The sequence below is a fragment of the Sparus aurata genome, chromosome 1 (genome assembly GCF_900880675.1).
Source record: "Sparus aurata chromosome 1, fSpaAur1.1, whole genome shotgun sequence".
In the NCBI taxonomy this organism is placed as follows: Eukaryota; Metazoa; Chordata; class Actinopteri; order Spariformes; family Sparidae; genus Sparus; species Sparus aurata.
Window position 1 is genome coordinate 17,281,907 of NC_044187.1, and position 25,776 is coordinate 17,307,682.

General features: G+C 40.4%; 3 protein-coding genes across 3 annotated transcripts; 1 reads left to right on the forward strand and 2 right to left on the reverse strand.

Moving 5' to 3' along the window:
- Positions 1–114: 114 nt before the first annotated feature.
- On the reverse strand, positions 115–14,856 carry acer2 (alkaline ceramidase 2). The gene is made up of 6 exons (XM_030428611.1): positions 14,442–14,856; positions 13,947–14,061; positions 10,073–10,214; positions 8,906–9,043; positions 3,527–3,664; positions 115–3,067 (listed from the first exon to the last, which is right to left on the reverse strand). The coding sequence occupies exons 1-6, from the start codon at positions 14,553–14,555 to the stop codon at positions 2,881–2,883; spliced, it is 834 nt and encodes a 277-aa protein (XP_030284471.1). The 5' UTR covers positions 14,556–14,856; the 3' UTR covers positions 115–2,880.
- A 1,816-nt stretch (positions 14,857–16,672) lies between these two features.
- On the forward strand, positions 16,673–21,490 carry rps6 (ribosomal protein S6). The gene is made up of 6 exons (XM_030434038.1): positions 16,673–16,827; positions 17,488–17,619; positions 18,145–18,355; positions 18,993–19,139; positions 20,725–20,882; positions 21,357–21,490. The coding sequence occupies exons 1-6, from the start codon at positions 16,822–16,824 to the stop codon at positions 21,450–21,452; spliced, it is 750 nt and encodes a 249-aa protein (XP_030289898.1). The 5' UTR covers positions 16,673–16,821; the 3' UTR covers positions 21,453–21,490.
- A 1,425-nt stretch (positions 21,491–22,915) lies between these two features.
- On the reverse strand, positions 22,916–25,317 carry LOC115584542 (perilipin-2-like). The gene is made up of 7 exons (XM_030422032.1): positions 25,299–25,317; positions 25,167–25,197; positions 24,687–24,870; positions 24,257–24,339; positions 23,936–24,173; positions 23,701–23,837; positions 22,916–23,345 (listed from the first exon to the last, which is right to left on the reverse strand). The coding sequence occupies exons 2-7, from the start codon at positions 25,185–25,187 to the stop codon at positions 23,004–23,006; spliced, it is 1,005 nt and encodes a 334-aa protein (XP_030277892.1). The 5' UTR covers positions 25,188–25,197; positions 25,299–25,317; the 3' UTR covers positions 22,916–23,003.
- Positions 25,318–25,776: the final 459 nt, after the last annotated feature.

Sequence of the window (25,776 nt, forward strand, 5' to 3'; positions counted from 1 at the left end):
GTACCTCAAAATTGTGCCAAGGTTCAGTACTTCAGTAAATAAAGTTACTTTCACCACTGACTGGGAGAAAACACTTTAAATGCATCTTTTATGTAAAATAAACACCAGTGATCAGTTTGAGCATTAACTTGGTTTATTGCTTAAAATAAAATAAAGTACTACTGTTCTAATCTATTACAAACATTGGTAACAAAACAGGATAAATTATGAAAATAAATACCTCTGTGCAGTTTGTCTGTATTGTCAATGCAAGCAGAGAAAAAACAAACTGAGATTAATATACACATGTAAGTCCATAAATAGGACATTACTCACTGTTATGAGATCATAATCAAACCTCATGCCAAGACAAATATCACGATGCAGAGGGCAGCGTCAGACCCGGCTGTCCTGTTCACACACACTCCTTCAATCTGAGGATGACTCACTGAATTCATACCAACAATCCATCATCATGGATCCGATGCATGATTCAATAGGATTTGCAGCACAATGTCAGCATTCTTGGGCACAAGAACAGTTTTGTTCACATTGTCAATACTGTCTGTATTTTCTCCTGAAGATAACATTAAAAAAAACAAAAAATTTTAAAGAATGTTTGGCGATACAAAGGTAATAATCATGCAATATCAAAAATCATTCTTCAAATTTGGCTACGCGTCATTTACAAAAATATAAATGGTTTTTGGATTTCACAAAATACTTCATGTTATTAAAAAATACCACTTCAGAATCACAGAAAAAAAAAAATAGTTGTTTTACTTCTTTGTAAATCATGATCCTTAATTTGACCCTTCATGAGTTATTTTAGCAGTTTGAGTTCCCAGAAGCCTCTGCAGGAGGACACGAGTAAAACAATATTAGTCAAACAGCTTGAGGCAGTTTTCGAGAACATCTACAACAATGGTTTGGGGTGAAAAAAAGCTTTGGTGCTCCTTGTCTTGTTTAGCTTTGCAACAAACTTCCCTTTTTATATTCTGCACGCAGAATTTCTGTTTGTTTCAGTGTCATGAACACAGTAATCAAACCTAATCTGTCCCGCAACCACAACCATAAACCTCTTTTTTCTATTTGTTATCTAATGCAATCATTACACTGCATTTCCCCTTTTAGAGTTTGACACATCACACAAGGATACAACCTTCCTTTCTTTTGCTTATGAAGTCCACAGTCCCGTTTGATTAAGGCTTTTTGCACAGTTTTTATAGTTTTGATGATTAGCACAAAAGCACTGAACCTAAAATAAATAACCCTGATAGAAATTCAAAGCGTAAGGTCATCCAAAAATGAAAATTAAGTCATTTACTTCTAACCCTCATTGCGATGGAAAGTCAGGAGCTTCACAGTGAAACAGCATTGCAGTAATATTCAAAACAACTGAAGTAGATGGGGACTTGTTTACAAAATAAATATATAAAATGGCCCCATACAGCTTGTCCGGCATTATACATTTCTCCAGAACACCCAAGAGCCCAAATGTGGTTCACGTGTGGCTGAGCTCATGCACCAACTTCAGACGTGGTGCACACTAACGTATTTTTTCAAATCAATATGGGACCCCGAAGCTTCTTGAGACCTGGATTATGCCAGACAAGCTGTAATGAGCCATTTTATGTTTATTTTTGTGTTTTTTTCTGTCACAGACCCTGTCTACTTCTCTTTTATAGGAGAAGGCTGCATCGCTATTTTGCTGTGAAACTCCGGAAACCTTCACCTGACTACAAACCTTCACCTGAGTTCCCATCAGCATGAAGGTGAGTAGAGAATGACTGATTTCTCATTTTTGGGTGAACTTATCCTTTGAGAGTTGACGCGCCTGGGTGAGAGAAAAAAATGAAGCATTAAAAGCCGTACACAAGCAAGCAGATATCTGAGTTATAATTGCACTCATCATGTTCTGAAACGCTACGCAGCACGTATTCAGCCGAAGGCTTTTTGCGAACCATTCTTTTTGTGCAAAATAAGTAATAATTTCCTTGCATATTTCAATGCATCTTAATTTCACATTCTGTGTTTTTTTTTTTTACTTTTGGTTTTGGCCAATATCAAAGGGTACCTTATTCATTCAATAACATATGAATGATACAGAAAATAAACTGCATATTACATTGTTAGTTCACTAAATATATACAGGAATATATTAAACACAATTCTCATATACTATCTTAAACAATCACAACGGCATGCTGGGTTAGGAACACGGCACGCCCATGACACAAAGAAGCCTATAGTGTTTCTGGTTGTTTAAATTAAATGACTCCATTATGTATTTCTTTAAAACACACAAGGCTTGGTGTTAAATACCTTCTTATAACACTACTTTAACATAAACCGCCGTGTTGAGCATAGTGAGATCAGGTAAGCAACACAACATGAAGCTTTGATACTTAACACATTGATCACAGTTAATGAATCCAGTGCTTTGTTGTTTCTGGTTTCATGATGGCCAGACTGCACCTATGAGATGCTGGTATTTTTTTTACGTTTATAAAGGCAGTTCAATGCTTTTATAATGAGGTTTTTTCAATTAGTACAAAATGTACAAAATCTCCTCTTTAGAGAAGCCTGATGCATATTACTAATACTGACAAGATCGCCTGTGGAAAGCCTGAGTACACTGTAAAGGTTTACTTGGCTTTGATACTGTGACTATTTAAAAAGCCACTTGGTGTCGTGTTAGACAAATTTAGGACACCTTTTGTTCTTTGACAGAGTTGCATAAACACTGTTGTGTAGTGAGAACCAGACCAGGGACAGAAAAAGGAAAAGATAAATCCTCACGTTTAGACCTACGTGCTACATCACCCAGTCACGAGAGCACCGGTGGACACAACCCGACTGCTTGGACACATCCTGGTGGGGAAGCGTTCAGCAGCAGGCTTAAGTCACCTTGATGGCAGATTTCTTGTGGACGCAGAGTAAGGAAACGTAGGGAACGCCGATGAAGGCCCATTTCTCGTTGGGCCAGAACATGATGACGGGTCCTCGCTCCGGGGCTTCGGTCGCGACGTCAAAGTAGGCGAAGCAAACGCAGCCCAGGTAGGAAGCCAGACAGATGAGGATGTGCCTGTGTGAGAGAGAGAGGAGTTAGAATGAACCAACAAATATATGCTTTATACTTTGTGCCGTGAAATTTGCACATCCATTAGTGAGACAGTCCATCGCTTCAATTCAAACACTGAACGGCTCTTTTACACATATCTGACATATTTGTTTGTATATTTTTCACGTTTTACCTGTTCCCTTTTTTTCTTTTTCAATGACTGACTGATTCTAATGGCAGCAAGTTGAAATCATCTCACTACATCTGTGGATTTTTTTAAAACTTATTTTAAAATGAATCAAATTGCATTAGAATTGAAAGATGAATATACTTTTAAGATATGTATATGTTATGTAGTGTTTAAGTTTTAATATGAATCATTTCACTTTAATGTCACAATGGTGCATTAACTGCGCATAAAAATAAATAAACTTAACAACAGTTCAGACAGGACTGCCTCTTCTGTGTTGTGTTTGATCTTACCAAGCACAGTGTAAGTAGGGAAAGTTGACAGATGACCACATTTCGCAGAATATTCTGTCACTGATCCAACAGAGCAGAGCCAGTGCCCACCAGATCCCTGAGACCAGGCCGAGCTTGAACACACGGGGGTTTTCACACCTGCAACGACCGAACACAGCACTGAGAAATGTGTACAGCTGTGAAAACACACACATAAATACACTGCGACCTACAGTGTTGTTCATTATTACATAGTATAGTAACACCATCATCAGACCAACAGCAGCGTTTTTTTTTGTATTTTTACATTGGATTTCATTAGATGTGCTTATGTGTAGGATCTGTGCAAATACAAAACAACAAAATATTCCAAACAAAAGCAATTTATGAGACACAAGACTTGCACTTGACACTAAAACCTGAAAGACATTCAATTCAAATTCACTTTTCTGGTTCCCTTTTTACTTGAGGCCGCTATTTGGCAGTGGAAACAAGTTGTAAACACAACATTATCACCCTTTTAAACTGATAGGGTGAACTTGTTGGCAAACAGCTGCCTCTATACATTCAGCTGCTGTTAGTTTAAGACATTCTGTAGGGCTGAGAGGAACTGCAGAAGTCAACCCTTTACAGTCACAGTTATTTAATCCTTTGTCAATATAAACACATTTATTGTAATAATTTAAGATCTATCATATTTTGTAAACCCGTCGTGAATGTGCAAGTTGATGATTGTGATAATTTCATTGCTAAAAAAGCAGCCTAACACAATCTTCTGTTGTGGAAACAAAGACAAATAGGGAAGTTTTCCATTAAAAGTATCAGCTGATAGAACTGGGGGCATGGAAAAAATGAAAACTAAATAAAAAAAGTACCTGAAATAACCACAATTACTTTAGTAAAATGTTAGTTGGATTGGAAAGAATTGATTGTGGAAGGTCTTTTTCAGAATACACTGGGCTCTGTGTTCAACAGGCTGTGTTCGTCACTCCAGGTCAGTGCTTTACATTCACACCTTCAATGTCCATACCAGTTTGTTGTTATGATTGTCGGTGCACACATTTCTTTTTAACCCTCCTTATTTTTGGGACCTAACAGAACAGTGACAACAAGTCTCCTGTTCTACGTCTCTACACAAATACCTCCTGGTGGACACACCACTGACCTACAGAGACATGTGCTAATCCAGACTGCTGCTGATAAACTATTCTTAGTCTTGTCCTCCTTAGACACACAGACACAGCCGTGCAGCTGACTGGCAAACACCGGGTGCCAAAACAAAGACGGGGGGGGAAGGAAGCCTGACTAAACTCTGATGACGATGCAACTCACGACGACGCAGCCACTGTTACAGTTTGTCACCTTCCCTTAGGTCAGAACATTTAATAAAGTCATACCAGTTTACAGGCACTTAATTTGGGTTGCCATTGTTTCAGGGAGACAAGAATGTTGGGATGAAAGTGTTTCCAGAAAGGACTACAGCCCAACAACCATAACAATGCAATAATATTCAGATAAACAAAGAGCATCACTCAGAAGGAGACGCCATGGAAATTTTATACATAAAGATCACTTTTAAAGCTAGCTTATGTGACTTTTGCTTTTGCTGTGGCTGCCTGTTGGTATTACAGGCTAACTCTATGTCAATTAATGAACCAAACTAGCAAACTGTACAGTATGTTACATAATTGGTCAAGAAAGATAGTGGAAACAGAAAAAACTGGTGTCAAGGCTGCTCACGGGCAACAGGAAGTACAATAATAGATGGCCAGTGATAGGTCCTCCCGGAGGGAAACAGGCCATTAAATTGTCATCAATATTGTATTATACTGTAAGTATTTCGATCCATTATTTTCAAGTGGCAGCCAATCCTGATGATGAATAAAGTACAGTACTAAGTCAGCTATAGACTCAGTATCTGCTTTCATATACTGTACATACAGTACAGCTGCCATAAGCTGGTCAACACCCCTTCCTGTTAACAAACGTCAACCGACAGAACCATCACCACGCGGCCGGATATCTGGGATACTGAGCCCATCAGCTCAAACAGAAGCGTGGCAGATAAGAAACATGATGTGAAACCAGGACTTCTCCTGAGAGAAGCAGCATAATGTAGAGTGTAGCTGTTGGAGGCAAAGATAAGTGAAGGAAAGGCCGGTCTGTCTATCTGAGGTGAGGCACTGCTGAGAGGCTTCTCTTTCTCTCATGGGAGAAGAAAGGAAGAGGCACCACGAGATCAGTCAAATATTTATCAAAGACACAGGAGATAAGTCTGCATACACTGGTTTCAGTGCTGTAAAGGCATAGATGCATACTAGACGTCTATACTCTATTAAAGAATGTCAGACTGGATTAATCAATCACAGCACATAGTAGAGTATCGTTGATATTTTGATGTGTAAACATGGTGACGCAAGTCTGACAGGACAGGAAACGAGACGTCAGGCAATCAGACTGGATGTAAACAAGCCAGATTATCTAAAGTACTTTATTCTGAGGTTAAGTAAGCATAAGCATATTGTATAAATACTTAATTACTGTGCTTTGGTAAATTTTTTCAGGTATCTGTACTTGAGTAACAAAACTATTTTCTTTTTCACTGTATTAATGCATTTGAGGGAAATCATCAATTAATTTCATTTTGCGTCATTGAATGCCGACTTCCCAACATCACACGGCTGATTTCAACCCATCAGTGTCATGACGCCTGGCAGGCGTAGCGAGAATAAATGATGTAACACGACAAAAACAGACAGAGAGGGAGATAAAAGATGTGTCAGTGACTTGTGACTGCAGAGACCATGCAGCCGTCTGACTGGATTTTCTCATTTTCTTTATTTGTTGCTGTGCGCAGGAGGCTTTACCAACTCAAGATGTCGGTATTTGACATCAAGAATAATATTATTACAATATCATTAATATGACATTATTATATATCATATATTATACATACATATCATATTCAGCTGGCTTCACACAATGTCCAAAAGAAATGTCCTTCACAGGGATACTTTTTTATATTTATACTTTGAGTACATTTCAGAGCCTATACCTTCTTGCTTTTACTTAAGAAGTGAATCAGTACTTTTACTTTCACCAGAGTCTTTCATTTACACAAGTAACTCTCGTGAGTGTTGAACCAGTGACGCTGCAGTTTTGACTAACAAAAAAAAGTTTAATTTCCAAATATTTTCAAAATTACCATCTGACTGGTCTGAGAAAGTAACTTATACAATGTACACTGTTGTTGTTGCAGACAGGAAAAAGTGGAAAAAACTAAGAAAATAGGAAGTAGTAATAAACCATACTAAATGAATACTTATGTAAGGAAATACAAGTCTTTTCCACTAGATATGATTTTAGAAACAGTATTCTTTATAAATGTGTTTTGTACTTTGGGGCTACTTCCTTATCAAGTTGTGTATTTTTAAAGCCCTGCGAGACAGCAGAGGGTTAACACATGAGCAGGACTTCAGTCAAGAAGAACAACTGTTGTTTCAATTAAAGCTTTAAATATTACACAGCTGGTATGATACAGGCTGTGGATGGTATCCAGCCATTAGTTTCACTGTATGAAGATGAACTTTGCTCTCACTCGGACTCATTTTTCAGGCATAACCACATTCGACTGCTACCTGACCTTCATAAATAAGTCAGCTATTATTGCAAAACTGTGACTGGAATTATTAGTTCAACACTTCCCAGTAATAATAATATATGTAATCTTTGTAATGGATGTCCTGTACATAAGACAGGTTGTTTTTGTCCAACTGGAAGTGACTTGAATGGGTGCCAACAGGCGTACTGTAAAAAAAAAACAACAACAACAAAGCAGTCCGTCGTTTCTAAGGGCAAAAGTCCATCAGCCAAGGGCCACGGGAATTCTCTCCCACTTAGCGGAACAAAAACAGGCAGCCTCTGTAGATGACTGGCACTTGCAGAAATGTCAAGAATTGCTAACAGGTTGAACAATAGATGACTGAAGGTTAAAAGAGTGGCGGGCGGTGAGGAAGGGATGTGGGAAACGAAAAACAAAGGAGCAGCTCCACATTACTGTGACGAAAGAAGGCTTTAGAGGCACGCACGCAAAAAAAAGGGCATGAGCAGTTTGTTGTGTGTTTTCAGGAACATTCTTTCACATCATGACGCCCTATAATTAGCTAGGAACAGGCAACATGTCATCAGAGACTGGGGGCACAAAGGGGCAAAGGTGACATATTAATGTACTCTTGACCACAGAGACTGCATCCTGACACGGTTTTATTTTTATTTTTTGACAAATTAACATCACAGCAGCTGATTTCTAAATGAACAGACGACTTTGAAACACAGACACGGTCGTTCATCTGCTGCAGTGTCCCTCTGAGTCTAGCGTAGGGTAGTTACAGCATGAATGTTTAAATGGTATAGATTTACGCATCGGTGAATTAGAACGGGTTGCATTCTTACGAGGAGTTTAGTTGTTAGGAAACAATAAGAAATACTAACTGCTGCAGATCATGTTAACTTGCAAATACATGTAGCCTGTATGGAGTACAATCTGTAATGGAAAAAAGGGTCAATAAACCAATAAAACAAATAATAAAAGAAGACAAAGTAATTTCTACATTTACAAAAAGTTGTGTGGAAAGTTACAATTTATCATTTGCCTCCTGAAAACTATTTATCTTAGGAAGTTATTTTGCAGCCTGTGGAGCTACAGAGTATTGCATTTGATTGGACATGCTTCAGATTTCCCTGATAGCAACTGATTTATTTCTTTTGCTAAAGTCTTTACTAAGACATTTCTTAAATTTTAATGTAGCCTGATTTAGTGCATCACTAGCTAGCAGTTTAAGGAACACACATACTGTGATTAAGATTCTAAACTCCAAGGTCACTTTTTAAGGTTGTCATAAAAGGCCACATCCCACGGTCTTTTTTTTACAGGCTCTATGGCTAATTAAGGCAAGCTTGAGTTTAGAATTCAAATTAAACTTGAGGCTTCAACAAAATTTAGAGTGGATGCAATGGATTTCAAAATAGTGGTGCAACCCACTCTTGTTGAATAAACTGTGTTGCTTAAACATGCAGACAATCAATCATCCCACAGTCCTGAACCTTGATCAAAACTAGGGGTGGGTACATAAAAACATCAATTGGAAAAGTTACTCAAACTGAGAAAGGGCTTTTTCATTAAAGTTAATTAAACAACACTTAAGTTTGTAAAGGATTACTTCTTCGCTCTCAGAACTAGAGTCAAGCTGGTGAGTGAGGATAAAATCCTGCGCCACCCTTGAAGTGACGAAGAAACATGGGTGCATACATGGCATGGGGGATCAGGGCTGCACCTTCACCTGACCTCAATCACCTGTGTTATTATAAAACAAAAACAAAAAAAAAAACATGTTCACAAACCTTTTCAGCTCAGTGATGAGCAGTGCGGTGCAGGGGATGCCCAGGGTCATGAGTGACAATGAGTTGACGACGGGTTTGACGAAGGCCAGCCCAGTGGTGATCCCTGACAAGATGCCTATGACCACTTTGAACCTTGACCTAGATTGAAGAGCCAAAAAAAAAAAAAAAATGTCAGAACAGAGTTTTGCCCTCTGTGGTGAAATTCATATGGAACGTTGGCTCTTAGACAGAAAGCACTCTAACACCCTAACCCGAAATAATTATAAAAAAACATGGGGAATATTCAAAGTGACAGGCTGAAGTGAAAGAGTGGCCGCGACGACTGTGACAATGGAAAGAGAAGTAAAGACATGTGATGCAGCTTTTACTGGTGTCAGCTATCTCAGACGGGCCTATTATTAAACAGGCAGTGGAAACATCATATGACAACTCAGTGGCCAACAGTGAGCTGCACAGACAAACCTGCTCAGCACTCACATGTGAGAACATCCTGTATGTCCTCCGGAAACACTAGAGAAAAGTCACACAATGCAGAGAGAGTTTCCTCCTGAGTTCACTGATCAGTTGAAGGCCTGTAAGCCAACTGCAATTGGATGAAAACCCGCATGCATATGCCAGTTTTAAAGGGACAGTTCACCCCAGAAATCTAAATGATGTAGATTAAATGTAGATTAAATAAAATCTAAAATCCACCCTTTTGTGTGTCTCTTTTGGTCTATGCCGTTTGGTTTAATTCACTTCCTGACACGATCGGGACAGCAAGTGTTTGGTGTAGGCTCTTGAAAATGAACGTGATTTGCGAGCACGGCTGTTATCCTGTTAGCCAACTTCTCATCCTCTATTAAAACTGCTCCCAACAAGGTTTGTGGATTATCTTGACTAACCAGGTCAAGATTTCTGGAAAAAAGACATTAGTGTTGAGTTTTTCAAATGTATTTTTTAGCACTTTGAGCACCACAGGCTGAGTGCTATCTAGTTCCATTGTATTAAAAGGAGGGCAGACATCTTTATAGCCTATATCTCCAAAACAACTCACACCAAAACAATGGATGGATTAAAAAAAAGACTCTACAGGTAAGAGGAAAAATGTGCATTTTTGATTTTAGGGTGAACCTTTATGCCTCAGAAGGTAATTATTCGGATGGTGCGTTACACTGGTCAACATACCGATCCCTCCTGAACATCCTGGGCAGGTATCTCTTGGGAAACCACATGGCGATGGCACACATCAGCACCCAGAGAATCGCCAACTCATCCAGCATCTGGCCAAGGAAGCTGAGGGTGGCGTGAAAATACGTCGATCCGATGCCTGAAAGACAGAGAGGCAGAAGCAAGAAAAAAAGTTTGTCAGAAAAGAGAGATGTCATCGGTGTGTTTATGAGATTGTGTCCTTTCAAAAAATGCTTATAAATGTCAATTTTTAAAGAAAGCAAAGAAAGGTCAAAGAGATTGCGTCAAAAAAATGTAGCTGAAAAGGACACAATCTCTTTAGTTTTGCAACTACAATGTTGTGAAATGATAAACAAATGAAGCCTGTAACCTTATGAACTTTGTGTCAGGAACTAAAAAACTGCAAAACTGTGTTTATTTTACGAAATGCACAGCTGACATGTTTCCATTTCCACTTATCAAATGTGACCAACATGATGAAAACGTTACAAATGTCACCTCTAAATGAAACGCACACAGATCGCATGTGTTGGAAGGAGCAAGTGGCAAACTTCAGGGACTTCAGTGAGGCCTGACCGGCAGTCTTCTATAAAGTTACTCATTTTGTGCCTCTAACACTCACAAACACCTGCAGTTTTTTGGCAGAGAACAACACAAAACCTTTACAGATAGTTAAAAATAGGAAGCGGTGCTACTGTGAGTTTTAAAGTGCTGAGGAGGGATGGATCGGTCGGTGCCCGTTTGTTATCACGGCCCAACAGACCTTCTGTTATCAGCACAATCTGTTTTGAGAACAGGCTCTGCAGGAGATTCCTACAGTTGCACAAACTTCTTTTTCTAAAAAAAAAAAAAAAAGGGACCGAACATATACAGACTCTTAACTTTCTCATGGAAGTAATTTTTTTACCAAAAAAAGCCAAACATTAATTGGTTCCAAGATCTGAAGTGTAAATATTAGCTGCTTTTCTTAGTGTAAACAAAATATTTGGGATTTTTGGACGGTTTGGACCGGGAAGTTGAGACCTTCTTCTTCACAACTTTCTGACATTTTATAAACCAATCTATTAAATTATGAGAGAACATAACAAATGTCTGTAATTGGAAAGAAAAGAGGCTGAATGGTGTCGTCATACGAGAACATATAGGTTTGTTTTTCTGCTCATGTCAAAGTTCATCTCGAAGAGAGACAGGGGAGGAGAGATGAAACCGTGTAAACCCTTGCAAGCTGTGTTTTGGAGTTTTAACCCGCCTTCAGATCCCTGAAAATGTAGTCAGAGCTGTCGTGTTATGGAACAAGAACGACTGAAATTGGAGGGCTGCTTTCATTTCCCTTCAGTTGGCGCACTTAGTCATGTGAAAAGACAAGACTAATACAACATCACACCGTGCAGAACCAGAGTTAATGACCTCTCGCACATCTGACCCATTGTTCGTGTTCTTGTGGCTAACTCAGCTATGCAAATGAGCTGCAGTTGTTTGCCGTGGCCTGCTGAGGTCACCTGTCAGGAACAGAGGGAGGTCTGTCAGGTTATCTCTGCTGACGCTGCAGCTCCGACTGTTTTCATAACAGCAGCGAGGGAACAACTGTAATCTCCTCAGGACTGTCATTTACATACAGCAGCGCCATTTAAGACTGAATTTACTGTGTCCAATCAAATGAAACATTTGGCAATGGGCTTATTCATCCCGCCAATGAATGAGCCCAGTCACAGTCTGTACAAGAGAGCAAAAATGATTCAGGGTACCCTAAAGCTACAACTGAGAACAGTGACGGAGGCCAATGAGTCCCAGCAGTGATTTTTTTTTTTTTTGCTGGTACACTTACATGCAACTTACAGTGTGTATGGTGTAATTGATTGGTTGTTTTGTCTCTAAAATGTTTGGAAATGGTAAAAAATATCGAGCAGTGTTTCCTCTAATGTCTTGTTTTGTTCACAATTTAAGGATATTCAGTTTACTGTCAGGGAGGAGTAAAGACAGCAGGAAATATTCACATTTCATTTTATTTTTAGGGTGTTGTTTCACATGTTTATCTAGCAAAATCACAATTTCGATGGCTTGAGGACTCACAAAACTTTGCAGACATGTCCACAAAAGTCCATAAAGTTGTTTTAGAAGTCAGGTATTTTTAATGTCTTGGGGTTTGTGTAAAAAAAGTTTGGGGTCATACTTGATTAAACTCCTCCTAGGGCGCTAAATCTTTTGAAAGAATTCCTCAAACTGAGTACAAACATCATCAAAATAGCGGTTCATTTAACAGCTGAAAATTAATCAATTTCAATCACAGCAGCTCTAACGTACTCTTACAGATTATTTTCATTCTCAAATGATCCGCAGATTATTTTCTCACTGAATTGATCAAACTGCTTTTCACAAAATCCACAGCCAAAGCTGATGTAATGTAACCGCAAGCAACAAGGAAAAACCTCCCAAATAATAAGTTTACTTTCATGGAAGACCAAGAAAACCAGACACTTGTTGCTTCAGTGTGACTTCAGCAATTAACCTATTCTCTAAATCATTGCAAATTTACATCATAATGACCAACTGATTAATCCAACAGACTGTAGCACATTTTCTCTTTTCTTTTCTTATGATAGGCCTCACACTGACACATGCTTTGTATATCTAAGCCAACAGCAGATATAAAACATGTTTTAATATCAGATTCACAGTCATATATAAAACACATGTAATACTAGCTCAACATTTAAAAATCTACTTCTTTTTTTTCTTTTTTTTTTACAAATAGCAGCTTTACAAAGGAGCACTATGCAGTTTTTAAGGAGAAGAAAAGCTGTTCTCAGGGGAAAATAATGTCCCAGAACACAGTTTGAAGCTAGAAAGGGCGCAGCGCCTGCCACAAATAAACATATACCACTTTTCCACTGGTCAAAAATCCCACTTAAACCCGCTAAGATTTTTTGTGCGCAATAGGAATGTGTACCCTCTGCATTTACACCCGGGTCAAATACCTCGGTGTGAAGAGATGACGCATTATCGACATCCTGCGGTGGCCTGTAATTTAGGAAGGAATTTGGGATGCGGTCTCCTGCGGTCTATTCATGACACCAGGAAGTGGGTCGGGGTTGAAGCCAATTTCAGTAGTGGCCAAACCGTGTAACTACAACGTGAACTGATGCCCTACGGCCCGTAGCCTAACATTGTGAGAAAAGCGTCTGTAAAAGGATGGATACATTTTTTGAGCGTCACAACCTCTGCGAAGATGACTCGTTTCACTGTCATAATCTGAGCTATTCAGTCCGATAACATTTGGAAAGTCTAGAAGAGCCACACAGTCCAATCACTGTATCCTCATTCAAGTTCGCCGGGCACTAAACAGGAAGTTATTCGGCTAGTTTGGAAAAACCGGACTGGAACTGTTTCCGGCGAATTTGTGAAGCAAAGCGTGACGTCAGTGGCGCACAACATGACGCGAGTCAGATATAATTCACAGACGTGGCTGTCTTGCCTGCTGGAGGTGAGAATGAGTCAGTAGGCGATTTTTAGCAGGTTGGCCTTCCTTAAAAAAAAACAGCGTAGACCTGCTAATTTCGGTGGAAAAGAAAAACAGTTGTCCTTTAAGTTCAGTTTGTTTATTCACTCATGAAAACAAAGAGTTTGTTTTAGTTTGCATTAAAATAATTAAAAAAATAGTCAATGAAGATATTCCTCTTTTGATTAACATTTCTTCCCCAAAACTACACAGCGCACCTTTTACAAAATATAAACATTTCATATAGACATGGATAAACACTAGTTATTGTTTTCTGTCTGTTGGGCTGAAGTGAAGTTAGAAAAAGTGAACAGAAACGTGAAAGGTTAAAAAGGTCACCACACAGACAGACAGACAGACAGACAGCCAACTTACCAACCACAACCAGCAGAATCCATATGAGGTAGATCCCACTGTTGAAATGTGTTGCATATTGGCGGAACAAGCACATTAATATGGGCGGCAAAACAAAAAACAAAATGTTGCTGATCTGAAATGATAAAACAAACGGAAAAGCAATGAGCAAAAAAAAAAAAAAAAAAAAAAACATTACATCACATCTGGACTGATCGTGTCGGCTCAGTGACAACGTGCTTGTCAGAAGTTGATCAGTGTTTTATAACAAAGTATCAGCCAGAGCAAATAAAATTAAAGATTAAAAAAAAGGAGGATCTGTAACCTGAAGCTAACAGTTTAAAAACATCATGGTGACGGTGTAACTTAAAAGCTAGCTGTGGCTAACTAGGGGAGTCATATACAGAACTGTATAAGAGAAGCAGTGCATCACAGAAGAACAGACACAAAGCCAGAGAAGCTGCGGGTTTGTCTAGCTGTCAACAAAAACAATCACAACGAGACCTTCACACCGACCGTGTTGTAAAATTCTGCGATGCTGGGGTATATCAGGTAATTTCCTTCACACCAGTCCACCTCGGAGCTGCCAGCCTGCAACTGGTCCCAAAAAATCAGATTAACGTTACTCATGTCTGGACTAGTTTCTGTCGGATGGACCAGTGAGAGCCGAGCAGACAACAACACTGCGAAGACCAGAAGAAGAAGAAAGAAGAGAAGAAAAAAAAACACTCGAGGAGGAAAAGTCAGTATCCCCCGCTAGATGTTATCGTTTGCGACCTGACACGTATTGCACATCCAACAGTGTGACAGAGTACATAAATTGTCGCTGAGCTGCATTTTTAAAGCGTCGGTCCGTCCACAAAGGTTCCTGTCCTGCCTGTCGTGACGCTCTGTGCTGTGCATTGACAGCTGCTCCGTCTCTGGCCAAAGAGTGTTCGAGCGCGGCGAGAGGGTTCGCTCCCGTCTGCTTCCGTCTTCGGTGAAATGAGACCACAGCGGCCTCGGCTCCGGAAGTCCTCGTTTATTTTATTTTTTATTTATATTCTAATATATTACCTAAACAAACCAACAAAATGAGAAGTGATTGATTAGCTTTAAACAAACGTAATGATTAAACACGTTAAACACAATTTTACATCCGGGATTCATTTAACAACATGCTTTTGTTTTCACCTTAATAACTAAGTACACTACTCAAACTGAGTGAGGGACTTGAGATATTTTAGTGTTACCCTTGATGGTTTATTCTATGACATATCTGAATTGTAATTCTTGTGATTCCCCCAAAATAATGCAACACATTTCATCTGACTTTCATTGCATATCCATGCACATACATATATGAACTCAAATCCTAATATCACTGAAGAATTTTGTGTAGTGTACACTTGTGCTTCTTATAGAAACATATTACTGTCCATACATAGCTGAATGCCACTTCACACCACAGACTAAATAACTACACACCTCACTGAGAAGCATCTTGAGATATGAGGAACTTATAATCCTTGTTTATTTTCTTTGTATTGTGTGCATTTTGAATTTTGTCGACATCTGTTTAGTTATATATGAGGTTTAAATGTGTGTTTATACAAATTATACTTACATCTATCATGCACAACAATTTGGCAGGGGATAAATAATAGTTATCTCATCTTATCTCCATGAGATGATATTTCGCACTTCTACTTAATTGGATTTCTTTGCCCTCTTTAGTGCATTTATTCAGCAGCTGATTTTCAGATTCTAAGATCCTACATGAGTATATAAAAAACAATTCTTTGTTTTACAGTAAATTAAGATAACCAGTGGTATTGAGACTAGTAAGCTAATAAGCTCCATCTGGACCAGGATTGTTAAAATACTGCATACATGTTCATGCATCAATAATAATAAGATACTATGATATATTTTGTACCACTGACAGGGGCCACTCACATAATTTGTTCTTTTTTTTCTTACTGATAATACTTTATCCACACAGGTGTGGGTAATAATGTAAAAACATATCAGCTTGTCATTCAGTTTCTAGAATTAATTCTAAAAGAAAACATAATTAAGGGAAGAAGTTATTTTTGGTAAGTTTCTCACACTGTAAAATGAGGAACTTTGTTCAACAGTATGACATATCCTCAGTTCTGCTTCAGTGAACTGCTACAGACTCAAGGTGTTATATTAAATAAACAATAATAATACTCTGAGACTTTAATAATTTGAGACATTACTTGTGCAGCGTACCAAGGGTTTCTCTCTGACTGGACTGGGATGGTTATTATCTTGACCTCACAGCTGCTCAGTTACTCTCTGGCGCCCTCTGGCCGACGCATGCTCAGTGACTCCATAATGCCCTCATTGTGTTGATGTAATTTAGGCTACTTACATGATCATAACCATCGATTATTGTGATCAGTTTGCTAATGTAATTTATTTGTCTTGCCGTGAGTTTTCAGAGGCGTTCAAGTTTTCATAAGTTTCACACTCACGTGCGGAGGTTAGCTTTATTCTGTCATGTTTAAAGTGTAAAGAAAATGAAACAAACAAATAAATAAATGAGATAACCCAGATATGTTTTTTAAGAAGCAAATTATTTTGACAACATTATTGGAATGTGTCTCTTTTCAGGTGAAACTTACTTTTTGATTATTATTTTTTTAACACAGATATTTAAATTAAAGATGAGAATATACATGTATAATTATAATTTCGTTGAATGCCCTTTTTGTTATCTCGCTGGAGCTTCTTTGGTTTGAATTTGTTTAATAACCTTCAGCTGGAGTCTGATGAGAACGTTACAGTGAGCCAGTTATCGCGAGAACATTTCAGGCCTATGTGAGACCACGGAGCGGATATCCGTTCTCTTTTCCGTGGCGGACCGTCGTAGGGCCGGTTTGGCAAAATGAAGGTACAATGTTTCCCTAACTATAAATCACTATTTGAGGGTGTTTTCGTTAAAATACTCCCGTGTTGTAGATGCCATGGTTCTGAACTATAAAGCGCAGTAGTTAAATATTACATTCACGGATCTGACACGAAGGATGAGCTTTGATTGTGATATAGCATCCAGCGCTGAGGATTCTGTCGGCTAGTGGTTGTGGAAACATGGCCGCACACTGAGCGCAATGTGCAGCGAGCTCAAGTCTCAGTTAACTGCATTAAAGAGCATCTAAACTTTTTAGCCGACTCAATTTAAACTTTCGGTGTTATCCGCGTTGCCAATTTACGCAGTTTCAATGGTTATATTAATGCTAGCGGTGTACTGACAGCTAATGTTAGCGGGCTATCAGTTAGCCGGCAGAGAAGCTAACAGGCCTCCGAGCCATTGAATCTCCAAGTCGAGCTTTAGCTCAAATACGCTAATCTATAATTATTACAGTGACGAACTAGAGGATCAATCAAGTCTCACAAGTTCCCCTGAAATGTCAAATGTTCTCTTCACAACTCTCAGCTAGCATTACCCGCTACACCTGCCTCGATGAGGACTGTTGGGAACCTGCCATGACCTGTGTGTACCCCAGCATGCAGAAGTACATGTAGTAACATTCACGTTGTGTATCTCTTTCAGCTGAACATCTCATTCCCCGCTACTGGCTGCCAGAAGCTGATTGAAGTCGATGATGAGAGAAAGCTGCGTACTTTCTACGAGAAGCGTATGGCCACTGAAGTGTCCGCTGACCCTCTGGGAGATGAGTGGAAGGTATGATATTCACTCTTTGATGTCTTTGTACTTGAAGTGACCTTTCTAGTGTACATTTAAGTATTCCTTGCTGTGAGTGGGATATACTCATGATGCAGACTGTGGCACACCAGTAGACCCTTTTTGACTAGTCTGTAGTCATTAAGGGGGGACAGCGTGTTGCCAAAGTAACTGTGGAGCTGCTTTACCAGATGCAACCAGGGCCTGGGTCAGTGGATGGTTGAACTGCAATGCTCTCTCATTCGATGTGTGTATACTATCAGACACTCAAGCTGATTTTCTCCTATGATGACTAAAAAAGTTTTGTTTGTCCTTGCATCCGTACCTTAAAACGTCCTCCCAAGCTCCTCTCTTCTCAGTGCATTTAATAGATTTAAAGGTTGTCAGTGATTGTAATTTCTAGGTCATGGGATAAGAGAGGTTGTAAGGGAGCACAAGTTGGCATATTCAGAAGCCATCTCTGTGTGACGGGTATCTTAAACAGAAAAGCAGTGGAGTAACAGCTGGGTTTCTATTCTCTTGCAGGGTTATGTGGTGCGCATCAGCGGAGGCAACGACAAGCAGGGCTTCCCCATGAAGCAGGGTGTGCTGACCCACGGCCGTGTGCGCCTGCTGCTCAGCAAGGGACACTCCTGCTACCGTCCCCGCAGGACTGGCGAGCGCAAGCGCAAGTCTGTCCGTGGTTGCATCGTTGATGCCAATCTCAGCGTGCTCAACTTGGTCATCGTCAAGAAAGGTAACATTATCCATCTGGCTTATAAGGATTAATTTATGATTTATAACATCTTATTCAGAAAGTTAACCTGCAGTTAATTCTTGGTGGCTACACAGTGTAGACTTGTTTCTGATGACAAAAACTGTCAGTTGTAAATTCTGTTTATGGCACACCAGTAGACCCTTTTTGACTGGTCTGTAGTCATTAAGGGGGGACAGCGTGTTGCCAAAGTAACTGTGGAGCTGCTTTACCAGATGCAACCAGATCCTGGAACCGTGGATGGTTGAACTGCATTGCTCTGTCATTGACTTGTCTGCACCAGTATCAGACTGGCACTAGAGCTGTTGCCCTGTTATAACACGACTAAGATGAAGCAGGGAATTGTTGGTTTTTTCCCTGTTAAACTGAGTCTGGTACTCATGAGATGCCATTAAGCATGGCCAGATTTTCCACAAAGTGTACAGTCTCTTGTCATTCTGCAGTGGCAGGCAGCTGTGTCTTTGTCTGTACCCTGGACTTTCTTGTGTGCTTTGACTTAATTTCTTTATGATTGTTGAAATTTATGCAATTACTTGATGTGCGCAGTGCAATTTTATAAAGTGAACTTCACTTAAATCATCGTGATTGACTCATCTTCTCCTGGTCTGCTTGCCCTCAGGTGAGAAGGACATTCCCGGGCTGACCGACAGCACCGTCCCTCGCCGTCTTGGTCCCAAGAGGGCCAGCAAGATCCGCAAGCTCTTCAACCTGGCCAAGGAGGATGACGTTAGGCAGTATGTTGTGAGGAGACCCCTGACTAAAGAAGGTGAGAATAGAGCTGTTTCCCACTGCCGGTTTTAATTTAGCCTTCTAGTGATCAGAGTATAGCTCTTTACTGGGTATTTTATCTGTCAATGAAGCTCAAATGAGACCCGTTAAACATGAGTTAATAGAGGACGCTGGTTCATTCAAGGTAAAAAAAAATAGGGACCAGGGATATGCGGCTTAGGCTCAAATATAGTTTTACAATACTTGGGATGACCTTAATCAGTGTGAATACATATTTTAATATATTATATGAATGGCTTGGCTCTTGGTGTAATATTGCAAGGCTTTGTCTCTTAAGCCTTTTGCTTGTGTGATATCTCTACCAATTTTCAGCTTAACTGTTTACCAGTGTAAAAGTTGTATACACGTGTAGTTATTACCCTCTTTCATTCTTAAAATTCTGTTTTTATGAAGCAGTCAGAGGCTGAATTGTTCCTTTCCAGATAAAACTTGGGTCACCAAGAACATTAATCTTTCTTGCTGCTTCTCTGCCTCTGTTTGTCTGGGTTTACTTTTTGAGTAAAATAAAATCATTGACCATATACACAAAAGAAGGGGGCAGAGGATTGGAATGATGCATTTTTTTTTTTTTTTTTTTTTAATGGCCTTTTTTTAATGGCTTTATTGACAGTACAGCTGAAGATATGACAGGAAACAGGGGGAGAGAGAGGGGGGGAGTGACACGCATCAAAGGGGGCCGGGCCGGGAGTGGAACCTGGGTCTGCTGCAGGGCCTCGGCACATGGGACGCGCGCTCTACCAACTGAGCTAAACGGCGCCCAGAAATTATGCATTTATCATTTCAAAAGACAATACTGGTTAAGAATAGCCCCTACCTGAATTCTAAATGGTACATACAGACATTAGTGACAATGCAGGTGTAATGATGGAGACAAGCATGTTCTACGACATCCTTACTGTGAAGGTTGCGTGAGTAGATCAAATACACAGGGTGTTTGGTGACGAGCTGATGCAACGCCAGAGTAAAAGCCCTTTTTACTTTTCGGCTTCATCAGGATATGTTCTGGAAAAGGAGTCCTGCTTAGAGCGTTAAAGCTGTTGTCAACTCTGTACATCACAAAGTTAAGTATATGTCAGTAACAATAATGTGTGCAGTGTTGAAGTCAGCTGCTCACTATGCATTATGTAGCAATAGAGCTTTCATCACTGAGGATGGTGACAACATTTCTTTTTTCTGGTTGTACAAAGTCTGCTGTACAGGCTAAGATCAGGAACAGCTGTACTGGATACTAAACTTGAGTCAGGAAAACAAAAATGGCAGATAAACTTCTATTTAGAGCTTTGTGGTCTCACAGTATAGTTGGTTGGTGCTGAATGTGATTTGTAGAAATTGAATCATGGTTTAATGGGATTGTCTTTTTTTAAAAAAAGCTTATGTGGGAACATAAAATGTAGAAGTTTCTTTTTGGTTCCAATGAAGTTTTGGTCTTGATGATGCTCATCATTTTGGCACTTTTCCTGCACTTGAGCTATTAGAGTGAATGGGAATATCATGCACCATCACCCAACTCAATCTACCACATTTGTTCTCATTATAATAACCGGATGTCATCTGTCTGATAGGCAAGAAGCCCAGAACTAAGGCTCCCAGGATCCAGAGACTGGTGACGCCCCGTGTGCTGCAGCACAAGCGCCGCCGCATTGCCCTGAAGAGACAGCGCACCCAGAAGAACAAGGAGGAGGCCTCTGAGTACGCCAAGCTGCTGGCCAAGAGGATGAAGGTAATTTTGTTAGCTCTAAATTGCATCATATATCAGTGAGAACTTTGGTGAAACATGGTGAAAAATCCTTCACATTGGGAAACTACTAGATCGAAGATTAAGATTCATTGCTGCACAGAAACGTTATCTTCATGGAGGTCATCTTTGCAACATTTTCTGTGGATTGTCATTTTGTTTAGATTCCTCATTTCAAAAGTTTTTATATTTTTTTTTTTACTAATACGATTGGATCGTATTTTGATTAGAAAGTTATTAATTTTGTTTTAACATAATTCTCTTAAAAGTCAAATCCATGTATAGGGCAGTGTGCTTCATTAGTTGGTTACCTTTTTTTCAAAGATTTGCCTTCAGCAGTAAACCAATATTGTGAAGTGCTCAGGTTCAGGTTGTGATGTTGCTGTGCAGTGGAGGACCTGACTGGCTGCTTGTATGTTTTGAAACATTTTATTGACACACTTTTGTTCCTGCAAACAGGAGGCCAAGGAGAAGCGCCAGGAACAGATCGCCAAGAGGCGCCGCCTTTCTTCTCTGAGAGCATCCACATCCAAGTCAGAGTCCAGCCAAAAGTGAAATCAAAAAGTCAAATAAACACATGTTTTGCTGAAAAATTCCTTTGTAATTTGTTATTTTTAATACAATGAGTCCCATAGACTGAACATTTGAAAGGTATAATGGAAGTTTACATTTAGGGCATTTAGCAGATGCTTTTGTCCAAAGCAACTTACAGTATTTTATATATATTCATATACTGCTGGTGGTGGCTGCCATGTAAGGCACCAACCAGCACATCAGGAGCAGATTGGTGTTCAATATCTTGCCCTTGGACGCGCAGACCAGGGGAATCGTACCACCAACCTTCTGACAAGATGTTTACTCTACCCTTGAGCCACAGCTGCCATTTGAGTTATAGAAGGCAACAACGACTGATATGAGAAATGACTAAGGGGTGGTCTAACCCCCTGGATAAAGTCAGGGGGTTGCTATGACAGAAAAGTCATATTGTAAGAAGATGAAAATGTTTTTCTTAAATCAGAAACAGATTTATTACCATGAAGGATTTTACACCAAGGAATTTTTCTAGGTGAATAAGGTGCATACATTGAAGACAGTGATTAATATATACACTAAAGAGAAAAAGTGTGGGATGATTGATGAAGATGGAAGAGCTGTACTGGAATGTGCAAAAACTTATTTAAAACACATTCTGCGTTATTGTAAGATTCAAGGGGCGGTGATGGGTTTGAGTGAGGGTGTCGGTGGGGTTGGGGGTCCCGGGACTTGTTAAGGATCCCAACTGCAGAGGGGAAGAAGAGCAACTGTTGGTGTACAGGGAGAAGAACAGGGGAGAAAGAACACAGCCTGGGGGGGGGGGGGGGAGTCCAGTGCTGATGGTCTGGGATTCAGAGACGTGTTTCTCCAGCTTCACGCGCTGCTTCCTGTCAGACAGGAAGTTTATGATCCACCTGCAGGTGGAGTCAGGCACGTGGAGCTGGGAGAGCTTGTGCTGTAGAAGAGCTGGGAGGATAGTGTTGAAACAGAGCTGAAGTCCACAAACAGGATCCTAGCATATGTTCATGGGGAGTCCAGATGATGGAGGGTGTAGTGCAGGGCCATGTTTACTGCATCGTCTACAGACCTGTTGGCTCTGTAGGCAAACTGCAGTGAGTCCAGGAGTGGCTTGGTTAAGGATTTGAACTGGGACAGCACAAGGCGCTCAAACGACTTCATGACCACAGAGGTCAGGGCGACACATCTGTAGTCATTCAGTCCTGTGGTTACTCGGCTTTTTGGGGACGGGGATGATGGTGGATGAAGTAGGCTGGCACATGACATGCAGAGACACTTTTGAAAACCCTCTGGCTACACAGAGTTTAAACCGTACAGATAAATTCAACATCGAAGGTGTTTTGTTCTAGTTACATGATTAACAATGCTGCATTCCCCCCTGTTTTTGCACCAAGTACACATTGCCTAATTGTGGTGGCTTGTCCGCCTGAACAGCTACCAGATTTAAAGCACAACGAGAATCAAAGTTCATGAATGTTCAACTTTTATTTTAGGCCAATTTTCAGCTGGACCTGAAAGTAGGACGTAAATTCAGCACACTATCATTATGTTCTATCAGCGACCAATACATCCTTTAACATTACACCCGTTATCAAATGGAGATGTCTTGGTCGGCCACCTCATTCGGGCGGCCGGTGGTGTCGCTCGATGGTAAACCTGGACCGCGTCCTTGTGAGTTGAGGGCTCAGCGGCATTTAGACAACGTCTCTCTTGGTTCGGCCGGTGTTGTTGGGACGGCGGGCAGCTCAAGTTATACATCTGGCAGATAAAGAACAAAGCAGACACAAGCTGATGCTGCACGTACTGAGGCAGCCCCTGGATACTGCAGGCCAAGGTCTGCCAGCTGGTCTGAAGGTCCTGAACCAGACCTGAAGACATGGACAAGTTCTCCATGATCTGTTGAGTAGAGGACAACAGACTGACTTCTCTCAAGCCAAGAAAAAACAAGTCAAATGGATTTGTGAAGTGACATTTCATCCTAACATGCAAACGGATGTAAACCACCATTGTGATCAGCTTTCTTACTTTTAACTCTTTGATTGTTTTCATGTGTAGCCACAAGTCTTGAACGTTTCGGTAGCAAAATGTGCGTTTCTATCTCTAACAGACAAAACAGGGGCTTTTCAGTGACATAATAAATCTAGGTGTTGGGTCATTAATGGATTAGTCAACATATTAAAGAGGTGTTTATGGTTTTGTGAACGTGTTTCCCATACTTTCTAACATGTGTGACAAACTACTCACAGCACACCTGAACAGATTGAATCCTGGACCCCACCATGCGGTAGGTCCTCCTGCACAGCTTGGCAGTGAGTGAAACCAGCCGCACAGGGTAACTTCTCCTGGGTGTCGCCACATCAAAACCCTCCAGCAAGTGAGCTTCTACTGCTATAAAATCCGCAAGAAGATCATTTAAGTGACAAGAGACATTTAGGTTCTGAATGTGACCTGTTTTACATCAGGCAACTCTTCATTGAGCTACACACCTTTATCTTCTTCAGTGGGAGGAAGCACTCGGTCCATCAGAGCCTCTGACGTGATCAGAGCAGAGTCCAGTCCCATACAGGCCACACTGATGGCTCTGTCCACAAGCGGCTGGTCAGCCTGCTCACCGCCCTGCTGCATCATGTCCATCAGCCACGTCACACAGTCCACAGTCCCATTAGCTGCAATGCTCACCACATCCTGGATCTCGTGCATCTTGGTCTTGGCAGTGGCAACAATCTGGATAAAACAGACCAAAGCCAGGAGATGATTGATGGAAAGATTTGAGGCTCGTTTATATCTGTAAAAAAAAGAAAATGCACCTGCTCTGTGGGTGTGTGCAGCACTGGGAACCTCATCTCCAGCCAGTCAAGACTTTTACATGCAACGTCATTTGCAATGGCAACTGTGGAAATAATCCAGGCAGTGAAGCAGATACTGAAAACTTGTCAACTTTCTGCATTAAATGACACCTGCAGTCTTCATTTAGCGGGAGATGTTGCTCCTATAAACACAACTTGATTTCCCATTAGCACTTGACTTGACTCAGCATCCTGAGAGGATTATCAAAAGGGGAGATTACAGTATCTATACTTCACACGTCTATTTTGTGGGTTCTCCTGCAGCAATCTTTTTTTCAGTTATCAACTTCTTTGTTTCACAGTTTGATTCCAGACTGGAAACAGAAGCAGGGTGCAGGCCTGTACCAGTGTGACAGTACCAGTCTAACATGTGAGCCCTGACTGAACTTACTTTGTGGCTCCAGTTTAACAATGACAGGTGAAGCCAGAGCTGTCACTCGTGTCTCCAGGCCCTCACACACAGACATCAGGCTGGGGTGGCTGCACTTAGTGTCCGTGTACAACACTGACAGCCTTACACAGGCTGAGCGAACCACTGGCAGCTTGGCCAGTCTGGCAGCTACACTCTGTCCCTTCTGCGAGAAATCAGAAGACACAAAGAGTTACAGATACAGTCCATTTTATTCATCAACAGTTTTACTTGATGCACAAGTATTCTGTACTATGTGATTTTTTTTCAGCAAATAAATAATCTGAAGTCCAAAAATCCAAAATATATGATTTAGGGGACCAATTGATAAGAATCTGCCATCCAGGCTGTTTACAAGTGAATTCATTTGTAGAAACACACACAAACAGCAGAAAGACTAGAAGTGGATGAGGACGTGTTGATGTGTCGTATGTACAGGTAATCCAGCAGGATTGTTCTCACCTGGTTGTTGTTCATCGGCATGTTTCCTAAACTGGAATAAAAAAAAATAACCCTTAATACGAGTAAACGTTTGGCAGACTGTATTTGAAAATACAGACAACACTCACCTTGCAGAGAAGGCTAACAAGTTACCTGTCGCTCCTCACATCGCGTGCTCGCGTCGTCAATTAGCGCTCACCTGTGCTGAACGCCGCCCAGAAGCTCTCGGACTGATCTCGCGAGATCTCAACGCAGCTGCGGTAACGTTCAGTCAGAGAGCTTTCTTTTATTTTTTGTCTTTTTTAAAAAAAAAAACATTTTTTATCAGTGAGCATCATGAACACTTACATCAGGACTGTTCAGAGTGTTCAGGAGCTTTGAGTGCTCAACTGATATCCTGTTATCAATGACTTAAATACTCTCTAGGTTATTCCTGCAATGAATGGAATATAATAATAATAGATGTCATATCAATTGTTACTAATTAAACACTATTTTCCTTATAATTAAAAGGCTACCAAAGTAGATACTTTCCTACATAGGATCCTAAACTATTTATAAATTGTTGTGAATTCAAGGATTCGTTAACGTGTATTTGATAAATAATGAGTGCATGAAAACGTTTTTTGAC